This window comes from Centroberyx gerrardi, chromosome 21, assembly GCF_048128805.1.
Source record: "Centroberyx gerrardi isolate f3 chromosome 21, fCenGer3.hap1.cur.20231027, whole genome shotgun sequence".
Taxonomy (NCBI): Eukaryota; Metazoa; Chordata; class Actinopteri; order Beryciformes; family Berycidae; genus Centroberyx; species Centroberyx gerrardi.
Genome location: NC_136017.1, coordinates 1,996,776 through 2,016,107, shown reverse-complemented (window position 1 = coordinate 2,016,107; position 19,332 = coordinate 1,996,776). Strand labels below are relative to the sequence as shown.

The 19,332-nt window shown below is 38.3% G+C and overlaps 3 protein-coding genes across 4 annotated transcripts in view; 2 read left to right on the top strand and 1 right to left on the bottom strand.

Moving 5' to 3' along the window:
• LOC139929922 (uncharacterized) overlaps nucleotides 1–19,332 on the bottom strand; it is a 451,831-nt gene that overhangs the window by 153,260 nt on the left and 279,239 nt on the right. The window lies entirely within an intron of this gene.
• Nucleotides 575–3,007, top strand: s100b (S100 calcium binding protein, beta (neural)). The gene is made up of 2 exons (XM_071906545.2): nucleotides 575–721; nucleotides 1,377–3,007. The coding sequence occupies exons 1-2, from the start codon at nucleotides 584–586 to the stop codon at nucleotides 1,521–1,523; spliced, it is 285 nt and encodes a 94-aa protein (XP_071762646.1). The 5' UTR covers nucleotides 575–583; the 3' UTR covers nucleotides 1,524–3,007.
• Nucleotides 5,348–15,149, top strand: LOC139917427 (uncharacterized). Of its 2 annotated transcripts, XM_078291156.1 has the most exons (6): nucleotides 5,348–5,425; nucleotides 7,137–7,257; nucleotides 10,120–10,179; nucleotides 12,444–12,518; nucleotides 12,834–12,875; nucleotides 13,075–15,149. In XM_078291156.1, exons 2-6 carry the CDS (start codon nucleotides 7,149–7,151, stop codon nucleotides 13,242–13,244), a joined length of 456 nt encoding a protein of 151 aa, XP_078147282.1. In that variant the 5' UTR covers nucleotides 5,348–5,425; nucleotides 7,137–7,148; the 3' UTR covers nucleotides 13,245–15,149. The 2 variants fall into 2 exon arrangements, with proteins under 2 accessions (XP_078147282.1, XP_078147283.1); XM_078291157.1 differs by lacking the exon at nucleotides 10,120–10,179.

The window sequence follows — 19,332 nt, the reverse complement described above, 5'->3', positions numbered from 1 at the left end:
GTATGGATGAAAAAAAAAGATATATTTGTAAATCAGTTTTACAATTCAATAAAGCTGATTTGAATTCAGTAGCCTACTGTATGATGTGGATTCCTTCTCTTCATTTACTTGTATTGTTTTTGTTAATTATACTTAATCCAATCAGTAAAATGACTGCTAGGACGAAGTTTAATCAGAAATTTATAATGGAAGGATTTTGTATTTCTGAAGCTGCTGTGTGAAACCAATACAGATACCAGTGCCGATACTTTGAATTGGACACCGCCTCTAATGCAACGCTTTTTTCAACACCTTCCTTCACATTTCATCATGTAAGAGAGTAGACTGATTTCTGTTTAGCATCTGTACATGCAATCTACTGATTTCCCTGATTCTGTATGAAATCAGATAGATAGAGAGGAAATCTTGAGTTTGTTTTGTCAGAACAGAAAGTTTTGAAGCTCTTTCTGCATCTTGTAAATGTGCTTCAGTGACTTAAAGGGAATATTTATATTAAAAGTCGGTACAGTACCACTAGGAAGCATTACAGTGAGTGAATCCTGCTGCTTCTGCTTTATTTTTAGGCGAAAAAAAACAGACAACAATGACTGACCTGGAGACTTCGATGGCGACCATCATCGCAGTATTTCATAAGTATTCAGAGAGAGAAGGAGACAAACACAAACTGAAGAAGAACGAACTGAAGGATTTGCTTCATGATGAGCTGCCAGAGCTGATGGGGGTGAGAGAGAGAGAATGAGAAAAATCTGCGTGAAAGTACATTTGGATTGAACTAAACTGAATTGAATTGAATTGAAATGAATCCAGTTGAATCAAACCAAACTGAATTGAACAGAATTGAACTGAACAGAATTAAGTAGAACTGAACCTAACTGGATTCAGTTGGACTGAACAGAAGTGAATTGAATTTAACGGATATGAAGTGAACTCAATTGAATTAAAGTTAACAGAATTACATTAAACTAAACTGAACTGACCTGAATTCAACTGAATTTAGTAAGTAAAACTGTTATATAGCGACTTTTTACAAACACAGTTTACAAAGTGCTTCACAAAGAGAGAATAAAAAGAAAGAAAAGACATGACACATGGTAGCAAAACAACTTTAAGAACAGTCAAACCCTTAAAAAAGCTCAAACCCCAATATGATAAAGAGGCAAAACCTATAAAAATTAAGGAACAGAACTGAATTAAACTGAATTAAACTGAACTGAAATCAATTTAAATCAAACTGAGCAGAACTGAAGTGAACCTCAGTGATTTCAATTGAATAAAACAGAGCATTTAACTGGATTACCCCGACCTGAACTGACCTGCACCAAATTAAACCCATCTATTCTGTCTGAACTGTGTTTCACCTGATCTGAACCCTGCAGCATGTGAAAGACCAGGCCACGCTGGACAGCCTGATGGAGAGCCTGGACACTGACGGCGACGCCGAGTGCGACTTCCAGGAGTTCATGACATTCGTCACCATGGTTACCGTCTGTTGCCACGAGTTCTTCGAGCACGAGGACGAGTAGGGAAGCGGCGGCCGTGGAGACAAAAGGGGGAGCAGTAGTAAATTATAAAGCAGAAGCATAGCAACGCACAACCTGTTGATGCCTTCCACGCTGAGCAGGGTGGGAAATTAAGTCACTGTGGCAGGAACCAAGCACTTTTTAGAGGTCCAACTCTATTCTAAACATCTAAAATACAGAAAGTGGCTGGTAAATGTTTTTTCTACACTACCAGCCACTTTGGCGGGCAACCAACTATCATTTGGAGTCCTATTCTGTTCTAAAAACCTAGTTGGCTGGTAAAATTGTGAAAGTGGCTGGTAGATTTTAGGTGTCACGAGTACGTTTGTCTACTTTATTGTCCACTTTGGACACATAACCAGTCATTAATTTGAGATTGTGTTCTTAAGTCTAGTGGGCGAGTAAAATTATGAAAGTGGCTGACAAGTCAGCAAATTTGGCAGGCAAACAATCATTTGGAGGTACTATTCTGTTTTAAAAGTATAGTTGACTGTTAAACAGTGAAAGTGGCTGGTAAGTTAATCTAGTCTAGAAGTCACTTTAAGGAACCAACCAGTTTTTAGAAGGTCCAATTCTATTCTAAACATGTAGTTGGCTGGTAAAATACATAAAGTGGCTGATAAATGTTTTTTCTACTCTACTAGCCAGGCAAGCAACCATCATTTGGAGTCCTATTCTAAAAATCTAGTTTGCTGGTGAAATCGTGAAAGTGGCTGGTAAATTTTAGGTGTGGCTAGTAAGTTTGTCTACATTATTGACCACTTTGGCACATAACTAGACATTAATTTCAAAATCTGTTCTTAAGTCTAGTAGGCCAGTAAAATCGAGGCTGACAAGTTAGTCTACTCTATAAGCAAATGTGGCAGGCAAACAATCATTTGGAGGTACTATTCTGTTTTAAAAGTCTAGCTGACTGTTAAATAGTGAAAGTGGCTGGTAAATAAATCTAGTCTAGAAGTCATTTTGGCAGGAACCACCCACTTTTTAGAGGTTCAACTCTATTCTAAACATCTAATTGGCTGGTAAAATCATGAAAGTGGCTGGTGAATTGTGTGTGTGGCTAGTAAGTTTGTCTACACTACTAGCCACTTTGGCACTTAAGCAATGATTAATTTGAGGTTCTTAAAAGTGTTGTAGGTGTTGTGTGAAAGTGGCTGGTAAGTTAATCTAGTCTAGTCAAAGTCACTTTGGCAGGAACCAACCACTTTTTAGAGATCCAATTCTATTCTAAACATCTAGTAGGGTGCTAAAATACAGAAAGTGGCTAGTAAATGTTTCCTACTCTACTAGCCACTTTGGCGGGCAACCAACCATCATTTGTTGTCTTGTACTATTCTAAAGATCAAGTTGGCTGGTAAAATCGTGAAATTGGCTGGTACATTTTAGTTGTGGCTACTAAGTTTGTCTACACTACTAGCCACTTTGGCTCGCAACCAGTTATTAATTTGAGATTCTAGTCTAAAAATCTCGGTAGTCAAAGTGGTTAAGTCGCTCTACTCTACTAGCCACTTTGGCACGTGAGCAGTCATTAATTTGAGGTTCTATTCTTAAATGTAGGCCAGTACAACAGTGAACATGGCTGGTAAGTTAGTGTACTCTATCAGCAAAGGCACGAAAACAATCATTTGAAGGTACAATTCTGTTTTAAAAATCTAGTTGACCCTTAAATAGTGAAAGTGGCTAGTAAGTTACTCAGTCTACATTCTAAACATATATTTGGCTAATAAAATTAAATAAAAAGTTTTTTTTTCCTGCTCTACTCCTATTCTAAATATCTAGTTTTCTAAAAATATAGTTGTCTGGTAAAATAGGGAAAGTAGCTGTTAGTTTTTGGGTGTGGCTAGTAGGTTTGTACTCTACCAGCCACTTGAGCATGCAACCAGTCATTAATTTGAGGTTCTATTCTTAAAAGCTTAGTAGGCCGGTCAAATAATGAAAATGGCTGAAAACAATTAGTTAGTCCCTTTAGTTGGCTGCTAAAATACAGACAATGGCTGTTAAAATTTTAAAATAGTAAAAGTGGTCGATAAGTCGGTCTGCTAGCAACCACTTTGGCAGGAAACCAGTTTTTAGAGGTTTTCCTAACATCTAGTTGGCGAGTAAGTTATGGGTGTGGCTACTAAATTTGTCTACTCTACCAGCCAGTTTGGCATGTAGCCAGTCAGTAATTTGAGGTCTAATTCTATTCTAAAAATCTAATTGGCTAGTCAATAAGTGGCTGATACGTTGGTCTACTCTACAGGTAACCAACCTTCATCTGGAGTCCTATTTTGTTCTAAACATCTAGTTGGCTGCTAAAACAGTGGAAGTGGCTAGTAAATTTTGGGATTTACTAGCCACTGTAGTTCCCTGCCCTGCTTCTGCAGTAGGTTTGATACTATTGGTGTTCACATTCAGTGTGGTAGGAACTGTCCTGCTGACTCTTAGCATACATTAGCATGTTGAGGCTTTCCTCCATGTTTGGCTCAAATAGAGCAACCTGAATGAACTGGATAGTAGAAATAAAATGTCTAGTTTCACACAGCGTATAACTCTTCTCTTCATGCTAAGCAAATCTTAAATGGTAGGTTAAACCATCTGAAATAGAACAGTGTGAATAAGTTTGTTTGCAATGATGTGACAATGTGTATTTCCATATATGGAGTACTGGATTGTTTTGGATCCTGATGAAATGGTTGAATGACGAATTAAATTATCTATCTACGACATTTGGTTTGAGAATGTTTTGTGAGGTGAAACCTGATAACGTGATAATCAAATGCTTGAAAACGAAGAGTCTTGTTCCAAAAGGAGACGTCTGCCATGTGGAAAAAAGACAACAACTACTGTTAAAAATGATTAAACATTATGGAACTTCCAGCTTTTAAACACAGTGGTACTTTTTAAAAGATGGTAGATAACTTGCTGGCTCCATTTAGTAGTTTGTTGTATTTTTCTTCTTCTTCTGGATAACTGGCCAATTGTAGACAAGGTGATGTCACCTCCAGATGTTTCCAGCAGCTACAATGGAGTTTGATATGAGAAAATGTTTCAGGATGTAAAACATCAGCGGTAAACGTCAGGTTTTGGTGTCAGTCCCTCAGAATCAAAGAGCGAGGGCTTCTTTCTAGAGCCGCCATTTTGCACCGAGAGACGTTCAACAATCATACAGGGAGAAACCCATCGTAGAAGAGGAGAGAGACCAGTTTCTCCACCCACAGGAGCAGGAGAGAGACCAGAATGCACTGCAGGAGCAGGAGAGAGACCAGAATGCACTGCAGCAGAGAGACAGGCTGGGGTTTGAGGAAGAGGAGACTCTCACTTTTTCTTGACTGGAAAAAGTCTCGCTCTCTTGCTCTTACTATCACTATCTCTCTCTCCAACAAGTCCCCCCCTCCCTCTCTGGGGCTTGTCGAAAGGCATTCTGGGAAATGTAGGAAATCACTAACTGCAGTAGAAGTAGACGAGGCAGGTTGAGGGAAAGTGGGTTCACCAAAAAAGTAAATTACAACACAAAATAACTCCTGGAATGTATTGAACATGATGATAATAACTGATGATAAGAAAATCTGCCTTTACTAAAAAGCAGGCAGAAAGCAATAGGAATAAAATACATACAGTATACATACACACATATACAGAGAGATAGATAGATAACCACACACACACACACACACACACACACACACACACACAGAGTATATCAGCCTGTATATGAGTGTGTGTGTGTTAATAGATGATGTAAGAGCTGCTGTCAGGCTTCAGAGGGGCGGAGTCTGCTTCACGATTGGCTGGAGGGGGAAGAGATCCACTCTGGGGACTGGCACCACACCCATCACTGTGTGTGTGTGTGTGTGTGTGTGTGTGTGTGTGTGTGTGTGTGTGTCAGCAGCAGGACTCTGGCAGCCTGTTGCTTCTCTGAGCTGGTAAGTACGTTTTGTTTTTCTCCTCATTTCAGATAAAGTTTTGGAGTTTTAGATTTTGTTTTTGCGATATTTCTGTCTTTGTTCTGCAAAACAAACTGTTGGAAAAAAACTGATAGTGAATTTAAAGCTGTCGTCACATTAATTCACTCTATCATGTGCAAAATTATCAATAATCTCTAGGATGGTACTGATGAATTCATGTCATTACAAACCAAAGTCCTTAATTGTATCCCTGAAATGTCTTTAATTTCTCTGCTAATTATCCATTAAAAATAACATAGCTTAATTGTTTTATGCCTTTTGTGCATAGTTTACAGGTTATTAATGAGTTATTAAGGGAAATTTCCTGTCTCCCTAAATTTTTCATTATATTAGAAAGTAAGGAGTCAAACATTAAGGGGTGTTTAAAGTGGTTTCGATGTAGCCTCCTCAATTGATAACTCCCTTAATTAATTTTACGAGGACTTTGCATGAATTAAGGGGAGAATAAATGTAAATTAATGAAAATGTAAGGTTGTTTTAAGGGATTATGTAACTTTAATGTCTGTATTTGCTCCAATGCTGCTAAAACATGGTGTTTATACATATTTAAGTCACTTATTTTACAAGAAATGTTACTGCTAAGATTGAAAATGAAAGAATAAGACATGGTGAGATCAGAGTGGCGTGTCTAAAGGAAGATAAACACTGAGATTAAAGTTAATACATATTTATAATCTGCAGACATAAGAGCCTGGAGGTGACAGGAAAGTTTAGGAGGAGCAGTTTAAACACATTTATTAGCATTTTAAAAGTGTTCGTTTCTCAGCAGCTCTGAGCCGGTGGCAACAAGCTTTTTTATGACCTGTTTTATCTTGTTATGGAGACAAAATGAAGAGAGTTTATTTCCTCAATGCTATCAATCCATTTTGGAATTATTACCTTGAGTTCATCGTTTAATTTGTGTAAAACTCTGTTGGATCCAGTCTGGAAAAGTGTCTCGTTCAGTCAGTTCTGTCCTTTAAAAAAGTGCCATTGTTTGGTTTAATTTTGTGCTATCAGATTTGTGATAGTCAACTTTGCTCGAGTCCCAAGTCAGTCTCAATTCTTGAGGCTCCAGTTTCAAGTCAAGTCCCAAGTCTAAACGTAGATTACCAAGTCAAGTCCCAGTCAAGTCCATGTCATTAATGTCAAGTCTCAAGTCTAAATGTAGATCAGCAAGTCAAGTCAGAACAAATCAAGAGTCCAGTATCAATTTAATATCTTAAAGAAAACTAAATATCTAGGACTTTTCAATGCAATATGGTTTTAATAGGATAAAAACTTGGTAAGAGCATCATGAGTTTGATTTCTATAATCAGTTTCAACTTCAATAAATTCAATCATTCCATACAAATTCAGAAAACAGAATTTAAATTCAGTCGTCCGCTGGAACAAATCTCATCACTTTCAATCTAAGTCATTTACACAAACACAAGATCTCAAGTCAAGACTTTAGAAACCTTTTCAAGTCATCAAAGTACAAGTCAGAGTCAAGTCCCAAGTCACCAGAACCCAAGTCAAGTCAAGTCTCAAGTCTTCTCTTCATGCATCAAGTCAAGTCTCAAGCAATTAAAATTGTGACTCGAGTCCAAGTCATGTGACTCGAGGCCCCACCTCTCATGTTGTAACAGAAGACGTCTCTTTACCTGCTGCATGCGACCCGGCTCAGTTCAGCCTGTTGTTTCCTCAGGTTGGAGTCAGGATGCAAGCTTTCACTGCAGCGATGACTACGACCTTGCGGGGAACCACCGCTCGACCTCGACCTCGACCTCCTGCGTTCGCGACCACGCCGCCCGCAGCCTTCACACCCGGTACGGTCTGAGTTTTAAACACCTTGATAGAAAGAAACAGAGAGACTTTGACAGGGCGAGTTTGTGCCGATCCAAGGTATTATCGGAAACTAAGACGGAAACTAGGTGTTAAAAAACAGTCATAATCTGAGAAAGAAAGAAAAACCATATGAGACATTAGGAAAAAACTAAAACTGAACTAAAACTTCTTGTCTACTTGTAAAAAAAACTAAAACAAACCCTGTTTGGGTTTATTTTAAGCTAAATGGTCTTTGCTTTGATTGCTTTGGAGGCCCAAATTGCTCAAAATGAAATTATTATATCAATAAATAATTAAGTAAATCAATAATTAAATGTACCATTTTATTCTGATTTAATTATTTATTGATATAATAATTTCATTGCTGTTGAGTCTGTTGCTGCTTTTCATCTGTGCAGCATGAAACCAAGAGACATCGACTTTAACATAGTTGAGGATGGATTGAAAAATGAATGTAATTTAATTTTAAAAAGATAATTGTTACTGTTTGTAATAACACATACACAAAATACCTGTTGTGAACTTCTATCATTCTACCTTTAAAAAATACAGAGCCTCACCAAAAACACGAAACTAGAACTGAATAAAAACTAAACTGAAACTACCAGAGCCACTCAAATACCCAAACTGGATATGAAGCGTTTTGTGATAAAACACTACAGTGATAACAAGTTCAACCAGTGTGGGTTTGTCAAGGCTGATACCAACACACACACACACACACACACACACACACACACACACACACACACACACACACACACACACAATATTTTAAATGCTTTATCTCAATCCTCTAAATTAAATTCCAATTTACATGAGATTCAAATATTAGAGAGTTACAACATTGCTTAAGGATGCTTAAGGATACAAAAGACAACACACACACACACACACACACACACACACACACACACGCACAGAGGGAGTGTCTTATCAGCCCAACGCCAGAGAGGAGCATGGGAAGGTGGGAGCGACGCCTTAGGCCTGTCGCCACGGTGATAACACCAGACACATGCTCACTGGCCTGGTTCCCACTGTAGGGCCAAACTGGGCCAGATATACAGTTTGTTGCTATGGCGACTGACAGCTACTATCAGCTGTTTTTGCTGCTAACATGAGCAACTGAGCTACTGAAGCTACATTACACATACATAAACGTTAGCTTCGGCTAACTAACGTGAGGCTAACGTTCCCCGAGTAACGGACCAAAACAAAGCTGGCTCGTCATGCTACAGTTGCTAGCGCTAGCTTACCTGGCTGAATGATGCGTTGGTGATACTCCGTCCAAAACCGCCCCACTCCCAACACTGCAGCCATGTTGTCACACCAGACAGTTTTTAATTCTGTTATTTTGACTTTCCTGCATCCCTGCTTTATCTTTTTAATCATTTCCCAACAGCTTTACTGTCTTTACTGTCTTTACTGTCTTCTGTATCCAGTTTAGCAGCAATAGTTCAGCAAACACTTTCATTTCTGACACTTGGTTCAACAGTTTGTGGATGGCAGCCTCAGTCCACACCAAACTGGGCCAAACTGGACCAAACTGGGCCAAACTGGGCCAAACTGGACTGGTTTGAGATTGTAGATTTCCAGAGGATTAGGATTAAGATCTGGGTTTAGGCTTCAATTACAACTAGGATTAGGTTTAGGTTAGTCTAGGTTTAGGACTTGGGTTTAGGATAAAGATTAGGAGTAGGTTTAGATTAGTTTAGGTTTAGGATTTGGGTTTTAATCATAATTTTAAGATTAAATTATGATTAAATTTAGGTTAGGTTTGTAAGGATTAGATTAGGATTTGGATTTAGGGTAAAGATTAGGTTCAGGTTAGGCAAGATAACAGTTTTCCCCTTTTCCTCATACAGATTTACCTTTCCTATAAACTTAACAGCAGGAGGGAAATATCCAAAAGGTAAAGTGAAGAAAATGGGTTAGGGTTAGGCTTTTCTGCTCTAGTAGTACTTACTAATACTAATTTACTGCAGCACTTCAGTGTTATATAAATATCATTATTACATTATCAGCACAGTGGGAACGCGTCTTCGATCAGTTTGACTGCTCGGCTGGAACCGGACCTGTGATTTGTAAGGAAACCGTGTTTGATTGTAGATTTAAACTAGGATTGGGCGATAGGGTTGAAATCAATATCACGATAATCAAAAGGATTTTTTTCAATATCGATATATATCATGATATGCAAACTTTTCAAATAACATTCCTTCAAATGTTTCATAACACATTTTGTCGGAGTTTTTAAATAAAATTAGCTTGTTATCAATTCAGACAGCAGAATTGTGCATCACCATATCCCAAAATCACCATATCATCACAATATGACTCCACTGGAAGACCACCCCATACAGAGCATAGAGTAAATGGATGTATTTGGCCCAGTTGAGCCCAGTTTGGCCCTGCAGTGGAAAACCGGCATCTGTCACCTCGCTCAGCACTTAACTGTCCCATCACCAAAATAGACCGGGTGTCTGAATACCAGGCATGGTGTCTCAGCAGGCAAAACAATATCAGCTCCCATGTGTGACTCTGACTTCGGGAGATTTCTGGTTTTCTGATTTCCACATTTTCATAAATCTTTCAACCAATAGCTATCGTTCTCTGTGGTTACATTAGGCCCCGCCTCCTGTCAATCACAACCCAGTCAAGACAAAAGACAAACCAAAGCCAGACTCTTCCTCCAGCGACAGTCTGTAGCATGAAACAGAAATTAAAGCTAGATTTGAACTGCTGCTCTCTTCTTTACTGGGAGGAACTCCTAATATTTAGACAGAGTTTGTTTCAGAATATTTACTCTGTTACTCCTTTTTTTAAAATTTTCTGTCCTGCAGCTCCTGTTCTGCCTACAGCTCCGCCCAACATCAGGCAAGATACCACAGCAGGATACAATGGTAAAGACTGGACTCTAGTAGCAGTAGTAGCCTATTAGTAGTAGTATAGTAGTAGTAGTAGTAGTAGCAGTAGCAGTAGTAGTAGTAGTAGTAGTAGTAGTAGTAGTAGTAGCAGTAGTAGTAGTAGCAGTAGTATTAGTAGCAGTAGCAGCAGTAGTAGTAGTAGTAGCAGTAGTAGCAGTAGCAGCAGTAGTAGTAGTAGCAACAGTAGTAGTAGCAGTAGTATTAGTAGCAGTAGTAGCAGTAGTAGCAGTAGTAGTAGTAGCAGTAGTATTAGTAGCAGTAGTAGCAGTAGTAGTAGTAGTAGTAGTAGTAGTAGTAGCAGTAGTATTAGTAGCAGTAGTATTAGTAGCAGTAGCAGCAGTAGTAGTAGTAGTAGTAGTAGTAGCAGGAGTAGCAGTAGTAGTAGTAGTAGTACTAGTTGTAGTAGCAGTAGCAGCAGTAGTAGTAGTAGTAGCAGTAGTAGCAGTAGTAGTAGTAGTACTAGTTGTAGTAGTAGTAGCAGTGGAAAACCGGCTTCTGTCACCTCGCTCTGCGCTTAACTGTCCCATCACCAAAACAGACCGGGTGTCTGAATACCAGGCATGGTGTCTCAGCACGAAAAACAATATCAGCTCCCATGTGTGACTCTGACTTTAGCAGTAGTGTTACTGTTTCTTTCTCTCTCTCTCTCTCTCTCTCTCTCTCTCTCTCTCTCTCTCTCTCTCTCTCTCTCTCTCTCTCTCTCTCTCTAACACAACAGCGATTCAACCTATATCCAGTTCATTTTCCACTATCTGTTCTAAACAGCCGGTGTCTGGTCGCTCTTTCCTGGGAGAAATCCTCTGCCGCACAGGAAGTGATGCGTTTTACGTTTCCGGTTTGTTTGGAATCAACAGAAGAAGAAGAACTGGGTAGTTAGCATGAGCAGTGATAGCCACCATGGCTGAACAGACAGAGAAAAGAGAAACTCAAAACTGCATTAACCTCCGCCCACATTGTTTGATTGACAGGTGATGAGCAGAAACACCACAGCAAAACAGGAACTGGAGGATTACCACTTCTCTCAGTCTGCCAGTTAAAATCAAGTGATTGGAGCTGAAGACAAACGCAAAAAAAAATCCTTGAAAACTTAAAAAAAACAGAGATGAATATGAATATTTGCTGCAGGTTTCCTTTCCCCTGTCTTTACATGCAGTTACTGTTAATACTCTGCAGAGTTTCAGTTCAGATGGGAAAGGCTTGACACATAACGAGGCCAAAAGTGACGTCATGTTGAGAGGAAATGTACAGAAAGCCTCCACCCGAACATCTGCTGTCTGGGTCGGATCGTCAGGAGATGGGATGGAGGATAAAACACAAAACCTTTCAGAGATTTTGCTGGTGAAGAAGACACAGCCTGCAAAAAACAAAACAAAAAAAGCCTTGAGGAAGATTTGAAACTGGAGGTCTTTTGTTTTGAAATTCTCATCTGGGTCTCTGTAGGCGTAGAAAGGAGCTTTGTAGCGTTCACTCCCAGAGTGCAGTGCTTCCCCAAACACAGAATCAACTCCAGGATTTCATATTTTCTATATTTTTATGTATTTTTTATAACTTTAAATTTTCAAGGATTTCAGGGTTTTTACTGTTTTTTTTTAATCCTTTTTTTTTTCCTCCAGGGAAGTTCGGCTGAGCTTCCGTCTCTTTTCCAGCTCCAGCCTGCTTCATATTCATACTGGGAGTTAAAGGACAATTCTAGAGTGATTTTGTATTTTTGCTCATTTCTTTTTACATTTTCCATCCCTTTAATATTAATTCTGACAGTTTTTACATGCGGCATCACGATTAAAGATATTTTTCAATCAGTTTTGCCAAACCTCTCAGGCTCATTCACTCCCATTCAATTCCAAACAGCAGAGAAAACAACTGGAGACTCAGTCGGTAAATTTAATCCATCGTTGTGAATGAGAAGCCAAGAATTTTGTTTACATATATAAAGGCGATAACCTTTTACATTTTGAAATAAGTTAATATTTATGCGTCACATTCGGGAGATTTCTGCTTTTCTGATTTCCACATTTTCATAAATCTTTCGACCAATAGCTATCGTTCTCTGTGGTTACATTAGGCCCCGCCTCCTGTCAATCACAACCCAGCCAAAAGACAAACCAAAGCAAGACTCCTCCTCCAGCTACAGTCTGCAACATGAGTCTGTAACATGAAACAGTATTCAGTATTTAATATTTAGATAGAGTTTGTATCAGACTATTTACTCCTCTCTAACTTTTTAATTTCCTGTCCTGCAGCTCCTGCTCTGCCACACACACACAGTACTACAGCTCTGCCCTACATGAGTGAAAACACCACAGTACACCACACTGGTAAGGACCGGACTCTAGCAGCAGTAGCAGTATTACCGTATTTCCTCTAATATTGGCCCGGGCCTTTATTTACCTCGACTGCAGAGGGTACCAGGCCTTTATTGGAAGCAGGCTTATATTAGAGACAGGCCTTTATTTCTAATTCCCTCTGTTTGATAAGTATATTTGCTCATATTTTAGTACGAAGCCTCCTTGTTTTCTGATCTGCCACTATTAGAGGAAATGCGGTAGTAGCAGTAGCCTAGGGATGTGTCCATGTCTACTTTATGAAATGTTTTACTCCATTTTAAATTCAAATCACATCTGTGTTTTCAGTTGCCGCTGCAGAAGATGGATATTATTTAGCCATTCTCGGAGGTGAGATTTGATCTTTATTCATTATATTCAGTCTTGAACAGCAAAACAAGAAAGACAGAGCGCAGAGAGCAGAAAACATGATGAGGAAGAGAATAAAGATATCTTTCTGAACGAGCTTTACATCCCCATTTTTTCCTTCTTTTTTTTTGGGGTGGATTACTGATATAGTATGTTGTGTCCTGTCTGACTTGTGACCCAGGAGTCATGTTCGGGCTGATACTGCTCTGCGTGGTGCTGCTGGCGCTGGCCTACATGACCGGACATAAAGGATCGTACCGGACCAACGAGGCGGACGACGAGGAGTCCGTCGGCCCGGAGACGGCGCTGCAGTCCGACGCCGCTCCGGACACTGTAGAAGAAGAAGAGTAAGGAAAAAAATCACTAAAAAAACCTCTGAAACATGGACTTGAGGAGGCCGATCAGGGACTAAAGAAAAAAATGATGTTGTTAGATCGTTATTCTCCAAAAAAAATAACATAGGATTGCATTTTCCTTAAAGTTGCACTTTTCCTGTTTTGCCGTAGTTTCCTTATTCAAAAATCATGTGACTCTACAAGCCGTTTTGATTGGCAGCCCTTAGTGACATCACTCAGGACTGACAGGGTGAAGCCACTCCCACTCACCCAGCCTCACTGTCTAGCTTTTTTTTCCTCATCAGAGCCGGAAGCCCAACCCTCCGATGAGGCGGCCAATCAGAGCAAAGGCTCATTAACATAAAATGTACGCCCACAGAGAACAGCCTGTTCTTTACAATGAAGACACCGAGAAGCTGGAACATTACAACAGCTGGATTTAGGTGTTTTTGTTTTTGCTATACACTTCCCAAACATTTTTTAAAGACCAAAAGGAACTGTGTTAAATTACTAAAAAGAGTAAAATGTGGGACCTTTAAAATCTTGCCTAGTGCAGCTTTAATACTGAGAACTTCTAACTCGTAAACTTTTTTCTCGTAAACGAATTTTTTGGAAAACATCTACTTTTGCAAAATAATTCAATTTCGAAGGCATTTCTCCTTTTAATAGTCATGTAGAGCGATGTCCTCCTCCTGTGTGAACTTCCCTGCTTTTAAAGTCATTTTACAGACAGTTTGAATATATTTTCACCATTGCCATTAACAAATTACTCTGCAGACAGATGAGCTGACCGTCTGTCTCCTGTATCGCTTCATATCTGTTTATCAGGTCTCGCCTTACTAAAAAAGACACATGAAAAGCACATCTGCTTTTTGGACACAAAAATTCATGAGTGAATTTTTTTTTTTTTTCACATGTGAAACAAACATTTTTTTCACCTGCAAAGAGACAATTCACAGGTAAAAATATAATTTTGGGAATGACAATCACATGTTCAATAAGAGACCAATATGTGCCACTTTTTTGTAAATGCCATGCAGCCATGAGGGGAAACTGATGTTTTCACCTGCTGAAACAGTAGCTGGCGGTTTCTAAAACTTTCCAGCTGCTTTGACTCTTTTCAGCAGCCAAATCTGATCTTCTAAAAAAAAAGAATAGAATAAAAAAGAACAAAAACCTCCAAATGTTGGTTGGTGTTCTGCCAAAGGAAAACTAACTTACCAGACTCAGATAAATTTGCCAGCATGAGACTGCTGGCTGCTGATTTCCCACCCTGGTTGTGATATTTCTGGCTGATTCTGACTAATATACCACACTGTTATGAATCAGCTATGAGATACTAATGAAGTGTGTGTGTCATGTAAACGCTCAAACTGACCAAACACCGGCGGCTCGGCTCCGTTTCAGCTCCACGGACCGCCAAGAAAGCTTTTATATGGTGATTTCCCACCCGGGATAAAGCCCCGTCTCTGCTTTTCTGTCCCTGTTTTACTGTCAAACTGCCTGTTTTCCTCAGGTAATACTGCTTTGCTAAAAGGCTGTGTAACAGCAGTTTTGGTGACTAGTTGTTAAAACAACATTTTTGTGAATAAATGGAGAGAAAGGAGAATAAAATACATGGTAGAGAGGCTTTGATACCAAAGAAAGAAAGAAAGACAGAAAGAAAGAAAGACAGAAAGAAAACATTAGAAAAAGAGAAAAAATAAAGAGGAAGAGACTAAAGTTTTCTTTCTGAGATGTGCAAGCTTTACATTTTTTCCTTCTCTTTACAGAAAACTGATTTTGAGTGGATTACTTATATAATATGTTGTGTAACATGCATTCAATTTTCTAAATCTTTAGCCTTCATTTTACTTTTTACATTTTTCATTTTTGTTAATTTTACACTCTTTAAGAATAAAGTTTACACTTTTTGACATTTGACAGCCTCTTGGTTTTTGTGGATTTGTTTGATGTTGCTGCCTCTTCATCATAGTGAATGTAAACTGCTCCATCTAGTGGCTCGGATGCAATACTACAGTCTAGTTTGGGGAAAACATATACAGTATTTGGGTCACATAATTTAAACACAAAATATGTTAATAACTGCAAGGCATAAAACACAAATCATACTCCCAATAAACAGAATATACTATATATATACTAACATATTGTGCTCAAAAGCTACACATCTGTGTGTGTTGTTGCATACTAGACATGAGACATATTGAAAATTACAGTTAAATAATTAAAGGTTTTACTTTTAAAAAATAATAAACAACAATACCAAGCCTGTGTATCCTGCAGAGTTCAGTTTATCCAGAATAAAGAGTAAAGTTTATCCATGAGATAAACTTTATTGATCCGTGAGGTGAAATTGGGTCATAAGGAATTTTTTTTAGTGAAACCATCTCACTGCACTGGCAGATAATTTCACTGGTTTCAACAAATGTGACTTTTTTCCAGGAGAATGTAACTTGTTTCAGGACATTTTCTTGGTAAAAGTGAAATTGTCTTGGAGAAAGTTTCTTGTTTCCAGATTTTCTTCATTGATTTATGATGATTTCTTGAAAGAAGAAGTCATATTGGCATGAATCAAGTGAAATTTACTGAAACCAGCAGATTATCTGCCAGTGCAGTGAGAGAATTTGACTAAAAATATCATGAAATAAGCTGATAGGTCTGGAGACAAGAGAACATCACTTGACAGCTTGTCATTTTTGCAGTGTACTTGGCATCTCTAGCAGTTTTCACACTGGCAACAGAGGCAACATTACATTGAAAGCAGTAATAATCATACTATAGAAATGAATACTTAATAGAAAATCAACATCAGTAGAGTACTCGTATTTTTATCCTGATTTTGGAGCACAATTGTATCTAGAGTTTATCAGTGGTTTTGGCTTGAAAATCTGAATTCAAAGATGCTCTGTTGATTAATTGTATGTGTGCCTAAATATAGGTATATATGTTTTTCTAATACAGCTGATTTAATGTGCGGTGCCATTAACACATTACAATAACACTGAAATGAAGGTTTAACTCCTCTGTTTGTAATGCCACCTCTGTCCTGCAGGGAGCGCTGCTGAGCCAAACTACAGTGTTACTGCTCTGTCACATGACCAATACTGTGAAATTATGATCAATACGTTTCCTGATGGTCAAGATAATGATTTAAATACAGAGCAAAGGAAGTCATGAGAGGGAGAAGTAAAGAGAGAAAGAAAGAAAGAAAGAAAGAAAGAAAGAAAGATGAGAGAGAAATAAAGAGGGTATAAAGGTACAATACAAGCTACTAACAGCTTATACAATATTTATTTCTGTTCATCATTATAAGAATGACAGTACACTCATTTACTTCATTATATATTTAAACACACACACACACACACACACACACACACACACTCCCAGGCCAGCAAGGCAGTAAGTCTAACGTGTCTGTGTGTTTATTCGCTAATAAAACAGCCGAGTTAAAACAGTTAATTAAAACCTTGTGCCTACTGATGTTTCTTAATCCACTAAAACACTTAAGAAAGAGAAGAACGTGAGAACAGGCCCTGAAAAAGCATTTAGAAACACCAGTGGTTCATGAACCACTTATTTATGGAAAACATGCAGAAAAAATACCAGAAACACAAACAAGTGAAAATTAGCTTCTAGTGCTAATTCCATGCTAGCCAGCTGTTAGCATCTTTGTAAACAAGCCATCAGATTAAATCCAAGACAGCGAACAATATGACCGGCTAGATGACGAACAAAAGCACACAAAACAAGTCATGACCTGAAAATACAACAATGAAAAATATAATGAAATCACCAATATAGACGCTAGCTGTTGCTTCACAAATGTCTTACTAACTGCTGCCATCATGGAGGAACATTGTAGAATTTTCTGTTAATTAATAAAGTCTAAATCTCAACCAGGTTAGAAACAGAGAGCAGCTGAGTCAGCTTGTTGTGGTGTGGCTGTAGATCCATTCAGTAACGTTCTCAGTAAAAGTGAATAGTGTGATAAGGTGGATTTGGTTACTGTGACACAGTAAACTGTCTTGTCTTTAGCCCTAGTCTCTACTCCAAAACACTCTGAGTTGTAGCTTGAGAAGAGTCAGCTCAGTTAACCTGAACAAACTGTTAGCTAGCTAACTAGCCAGCAAACACACTGATGTTAAAGTCGAGATGAAATGAAAAATGCCTTTTTAACCCTTTTAGATCACATCCCCGGTCATATTGTGCACCTATATACCAATATATGCCAAAAAAAAAAATACAAAAAATCAATTTCTTTGTATTCTTATATCAAAATTCAATCATGTTTTCTTCCTGTAAAACAAAATATGCCATGTGCTTACATAAGCATGCCCATAACCAATTTCAACCAATAATATCATGACATCCACCCATTAGCTAGCTAGCAACAGCATGGTACTTCGGTGTGTCTTCGGGTGTTAGGACACGCCCACTTTTCAACATTCAAATCAAATTCCTCCCAACGTTACGTCCCGCCTGTCTTTCCTGTTTCACTCGGAAATACGTCACGATACGGAAGTTAGATACTCTCGAAATGCCGTTTCATCTCGACTTTAATGTGAACATGCTAACGCTAGCTGCTACTAGCTACGTTAGCTAGTGTGCTAATCAGATGTGTTAACAACAAGACAGTGATGTTAGCTGACCAGATACTATGGTTAGCTAGCTAACAAGCTGACATTATCTAAACACTAAATCAATCAGATGGTAAGATAATCAGTTCCAAGTCAAAAAGTGCTCAGAAATGAATAGGCTATATGTCTCAAATATGTCTATTCTTGATAAATACAAGTTAAAAAAAGCCAAAAAACTATAAATTCATCGTAGAGGCTACATTACATAGCATCAGAGTTATGCAAAGTAGACTGCATGAAAAAAGCTGTAGTTCTGTAAGGTAGGACACAAATTAATACTAATATGAAAAGGTAATTTTGTTTTTTGTTTACATTGGTGTCCTTATAGTGTTGACAGAGTTCAAAGTTTAGTAACGACTTAACAACATCACTGCTATCAGGAGTTGAGTATCAGGAGGAAAATTCTGGGGAAAAACACTGAACGCTTGAAATATTTTGGAATATTTTGGCATGAAAATAGTCAACTTTAAAGATATTAAACATCAGCACAAAATATTGGCTATCTGCAACTTAAGTCCAAAAATATCAGTAGGCCTATCAGTATTGGCCTTCAAAATCCCATACTGGTCAAACTCCAGTGTGCAGTACCTTTGCCAACGCAGCCCAGTTTTCAGCCAACCGCCACTCTGCCTCACCTAAACCTCCAGATTTCGTGGTTGGAAAACATCTGTCCGGTCCAAAACCGCTCTCTCATTCCTCTGCTCCTTATCCCAGTTTGACAGAGAGGGATTTGGACTTTGAGGTCTGGCCAAACCAAACAGTAGCCTGACTGCACTTTGTCAGGTGTCAGTCTGCTGGACCCCAGCTGCAGGGTTGGAGGTTTGTCTGCTGTGTCTGTTAGAGATGCACTACATATGAAATATAGACCATTTAAAAAAGTGACACCTACACTTACAAGATGGTTTATAGCAAAAAAAAAAAAAAAAATCAACACTGGCACTTTTTAAAGAATGGTAGGGAACAGAGGTCCTTGACTGTCAAAATGATTGAAAAAGTACCATCATGTGGTTTAATTGTTAAACCACATGATGGTACTTTTTAAAGGATAGTAGAGAACTTAAGTCTTTAAAATTAAACACTTTTATCAAATGCGCCTCCATCACTTTGAAATTTATTGCATAATTTCTTTATAGACTTCAAACCAGCATAAGTGTTTGTTTGTTTTTTTGCAATATGCAAACATTTTTATCAAATTTTGCCATTGCCATCTTCTAATTTGATACATTATAATTTGCATAAAAATACTTGAAAGAAGAAGAAATAAAGGAAGAAGAAAAATACAACTAAACAACAAGTAATGCAAAGTATATCACCAATGGCTGTTTTTTAAGTGTTGAAGAGTTTTGGACTTTTCCTTTAAAGCTTTATGAATTGTTCTCCAAGAGTCGCTTAATTTTTATTATTTTTTTTCATTTCTATAGTTCTTTTGAGTTCATGCATCTTGGAGGAACTTCAGTGTTT